The sequence below is a fragment of the Ranitomeya imitator genome, chromosome 6 (genome assembly GCF_032444005.1).
Source record: "Ranitomeya imitator isolate aRanImi1 chromosome 6, aRanImi1.pri, whole genome shotgun sequence".
Classification (NCBI taxonomy): Eukaryota; Metazoa; Chordata; class Amphibia; order Anura; family Dendrobatidae; genus Ranitomeya; species Ranitomeya imitator.
The window spans coordinates 562400658-562405030 of record NC_091287.1 but is presented as its reverse complement, the minus strand read 5'-3'; the positions used below and the strand labels follow the sequence as shown (position 1 = coordinate 562405030).

The following is a 4373-nucleotide window of genomic DNA, read 5'->3' as shown; positions in this document are numbered from 1 at the left end:
AGGGTGCGGGGGGCTCTTATAGTGAGGCTGTGGGCGGCTCTTATACTGAGGCTGTGGGCAGCTCTTATAGTGAGGGTGCGGGGGGCTCTTATAGTGAGGCTGTGGGCGGCTCTTATACTGAGGCTGTGGGCAGCTCTTATAGTGAGGGTGCGGGGGGCTCTCATAGTGAGGGTGTGGGTGGCTCTTATAGTGAGGCTGTGGGCGGCTCTTATAGTGAGGCTGTGGGCGGCTCTTATAGTGAGGCTGTGGGCGGCTCTTATAGTGAGGCTGCGGGCGGCTCTTATAGTGAGGCTGCGGGCGGCTCTTATAGTGAGGCTGCGGGCGGCTCTTATAGTGAGGCTGCGGGCGGCTCTTATAGTGAGGGTGCGGGGGGCTCTTATAGTGAGGGTGCGGGCGGCTCTTATAGTGAGGCTGTGGGCGGCTCTTATACTGAGGCTGTGGGCAGCTCTTATAGTGAGGGTGTGGGCGGCTCTTATAGTGAGGGTGTGGGCGGCTCTTATAGTGAGGTGCGGGGGGCTCTTATAGTGAGGGTGCGGGCGGCTCTTACAGTGAGGCTGTGGGCGGCTCTTATACTGAGGCTGTGGGCGGCTCTTATAGTGAGGGTGTGGGCGGCTCTTATAGTGAGGGTGCGGGGGGCTATTATAGTGAGAGTGTGGCGGCTCTTATAGTGAGGCTGTGTGGGCGGCTCTTATAGTGAGGCTGTAGGTGGCTCTTATATTGAGGGTGCGGGCGGCTCTTATAATGAGGGTGTGGGCGGCTCTTATAGTGTGGGTGTGGCCGGCTCTTATAGTGAGGGTGCGGGCGGCTCTTATAGTGAGGGTGCGGGCGGCTCTTATAGTGAGGCTGTGTGGGCGGCTCTTATAGTGAGGCTGTGGGCGGCTCTTATAGTGAGAGTGTGGCGGTTCTTATAGTGAGAGTGTGGGTGGCTCTTATAGTGAGGGTGTGGGCGGCTGTTATAGTGAGGGTGCGGGGGGCTCTTATAGTGAGGGTGTGGGCGGCTCTTATAGTGAGGGTGCGGGCGGCTCTTATAGTGAGGCTGTGGGCGGCTCTTATACTGAGGCTGTGGGCAGCTCTTATAGTGAGGGTGTGGGCGGCTCTTATAGTGAGGGTGTGGGCGGCTCTTATAGTGAGGGTGCGGGCGGCTCTTATAGTGAGGCTGTGGGCGGCTCTTATACTGAGGCTGTGGGCGGCTCTTATAGTGAGGGTGTGGGCGGCTCTTATAGTGAGGGTGTGGGCGGCTCTTATAGTGAGGCTGTGTGGGCGGCTCTTATAGTGAGGCTGTAGGTGGCTCTTATATTGAGGGTGCGGGCGGCTCTTATAGTGAGGGTGTGGGTGGCTCTTATAGTGACGGTGTGGGCGGCTCTTATAGTGAGGGTGCGGGCGGCTCTTATAGTGTGGGTGTGGCTCTTATAGTGTGGGTGTGGGCGGCTCTTATAGTGAGGGTGCGGGCGGCTCTTATAGTGAGGGTGCGGGCGGCTCTTATAGTGAGGGTGCGGGCGGCTCTTATAGTGAGGGTGCGGGCGGCTCTTATAGTGAGGGTACGGGGGGCTCTTATAGTGAGAGTGTGGCGGCTCTTATAGTGAGGCTTTGTGAGTGGCTCTTATAGTGAGGCTTTGCGGGTGGCTCTTATAGTGAGGCTGTGGGCGGCTCTTATAGTGAGAGTGTGGCGGCTCTTATAGTGAGGCTTTGTGAGTGGCTCTTATAGTGAGGCTTTGCGGGTGGCTCTTATAGTGAGGGTGTGGGCGGCTCTTATAGTGAGGGTGTGGGCGGCTCTTATAGTGAGGGTGTAGGGGGCTCTCATAGTGAGGCTGTGGGCGGCTCTTAGAAGAGCCTTTGTGGTGAGGAGCGGAGCACGGAGCGATCACTTGGCGCTGGTGTACTTGGTGACGGCCTTGGTGCCCTCGGACACGGCGTGCTTGGCCAGCTCTCCGGGCAGCAGCAGGCGCACGGCGGTCTGGATCTCCCGGGAGGTGATGGTGGAGCGCTTGTTGTAGTGAGCCAGGCGGGAGGCTTCCCCTGCGATGCGCTCGAAGATGTCGTTGACGAAGGAGTTCATGATGCCCATGGCCTTGGAGGAGATGCCGGTGTCGGGGTGGACCTGCTTCAGCACCTTGTACACGTAGATGGCGTAGCTCTCCTTCCTGCTCTTCCTCCGCTTCTTGCCGTCCTTCTTCGGGGTCTTGGTCACGGCTTTCTTGGAGCCCTTCTTGGGCGCAGGCGCAGACTTGGGATCGGCCATAATGAAAACAAAGAGTTCTTGTCACAAGTGAGAATAGAAATGACCTGATTGTCCCAGAGCAGCGGAATTTATACCCGGCCCATGCAAATGAGCACTGAGGTCAGATCGCTGTGCTATTGGGGGAGAAAATCAGGTGATCAACACCAGAAGCTCCGCCCTCTGCAGTTCATTGGTTATTTCATAAATGAATGGGCCGTGCCCCCAGATTGTGCAGTAAACCCCCATATACCGCTGCGTACCCCTTATACGGCGGTGTTTGTCCATATAGCAATGTATACCCTCATATTGCACTGTATACCTTACACATAATGCTGTGTATCGCATATAGCGCTGTACACGCTCCGTCCATATGTGCTATATACTCCCCTTATAGTGCTACAAACACCATGTTTTACTGCATACCCTCCATATAGCGCTGGAATCCCCCATGTATCGTTGTTACCCATGCATGGTGATGTATACCCCGTTTAGTGCTGCATTCTTCCATATAGGATCCTATATCGCAGTAGATCCTGTGATCTACCTGATAACTTTGCTGTCGGTTGTGACTTTCTTGCTATCGGGTCGGTGCGATTCTCTCACTGATGTTCTCACTGTCGCAAGTGATCGGAGGCGCCGCCTATTGCAAGAAGCAGAGGAGCAGTGATCGGGTCTCGGCCTCTCCCCTGTGCTCCTCACCCGGATCCCTCTCTCACAGCTGACCAGATTGTCTGTTCAGAGCCCAGGACTGATCGCTGCGACATTTCCCCAACTAGAAACAACTGGTGAGAACCGTCAGTAACAGAGCGAGAAGGATGCGGCCACCGATCAGTCCGTGTACCGGCTCCCGCTATGTCCAGCGCTGCTTCTGCGGATACTGCGCCACTAATCAGGGATCCAGCGGGGGATCAATATACAAGACCGGATCGTCCGACCCGACACCGAGCGACGTCCATGCTCCTGTGTCCTCTCCAGTCTTCCCGCCGTGTCTGCGGCTGCACAGCCCGGGTCTCTAGCGACGGGACAAACAGCAGGTGGCGCCATAGAGGTGAAGGCTGAGGAGGGTGATGGTGAGATCCGGGGCTGAGCTCCTCTACAGCTCGGAGCCGTCACTACTGATCTGTCAGTTCTCAGCGAGTCGCTGGGATCAGTGGCGCCTGGATTTAACCCTTTGCTCCCCAGATCTGATATTCTGGAATCTCACTCATCTGGTATAGCATGATTCGGTTTAGTTCATGATTCTCCAAATAACCTGAGACCTGGATGGTCGGTGGAGATTACAGCGCGGAGTCCTGTCCTCCTGATCCGCCGCACACGGGATCGTCCTCCGGGAGAGGCCGCCGTCACTGATGTGGAGAATCACCGGCAGAGGCCGCCGTCCCCCCGATACTCCGGGACGTGCTATCTACATGTAGAGCTCACAGCGGAGTATCAGACACTAATGAGGGACATTTCCTGTGAGCAGTCGGACTCCACCTACGGCTCCGTCTACCCCCATATAGCGCTATATGCCCCCTGTAATCCCCAAATACAGCTGTAAACCTTCCATGTAGAAATACCTCTATATAGAAACGTGTCCTTCTAGACAGCTCTTTCTACCCCCATATAGTGCTGCATACTGTGATATAGCGGTATAGAGCAGTAAGTAGTGATGTGTCGTTCGTGAACGATCCGACACAAAGAGCCGGCTCTCTGCTGTGAACGGAAGGAGTCGGCTCTGCAGTGTGAGTGAGCCGAGTCTTTTTTTTTCTTTCTTCCCTGCTGGCGCCTGCAGTTTATCAGATTCAGGGCAGTGAAGTGACTGTGACTCATGTGGGAGGAGCAGTGAGGAGAGAGGGAGCTGTGGACTGTTAACCCTTAAGTGCCCCCAGACTGCAAGGATTAGTGTAACACCATCCTTCAGTCAGTGCTGGAGTCAGGATTTGAGCTACCTTAGTCCCACATAAAGATATACTTTACTGGCCTCATCCATGGCATTATATACTGATATATACTTTATAATTGTCTAAGGGTCACTTCCGTCTGTCCTTCTTTCTTTCTGTCACGGTTATTCATTCGCTGATTGGTCTCGCCAGCTGACTGTCATGGCTGCCGCGACCAATCAGCGACGGGCACAGTCCGGAAAAAAATGGCGGCTCCTTACTCCCCGCAGTCA

The 4373-nt window shown here is 55.3% G+C and overlaps 1 protein-coding gene across 1 annotated transcript; it reads right to left on the bottom strand.

Annotated features, from left to right (window-relative positions):
* Positions 1–1822: 1822 nt before the first annotated feature.
* LOC138641544 (histone H2B 1.2-like) lies at positions 1823–2239 on the bottom strand. The gene has a single exon (XM_069729008.1). The coding sequence runs from the start codon at positions 2237–2239 to the stop codon at positions 1862–1864; it is 378 nt and encodes a 125-aa protein (XP_069585109.1). The 3' UTR covers positions 1823–1861.
* Between the last annotated feature and the right edge of the window lie 2134 nt (positions 2240–4373).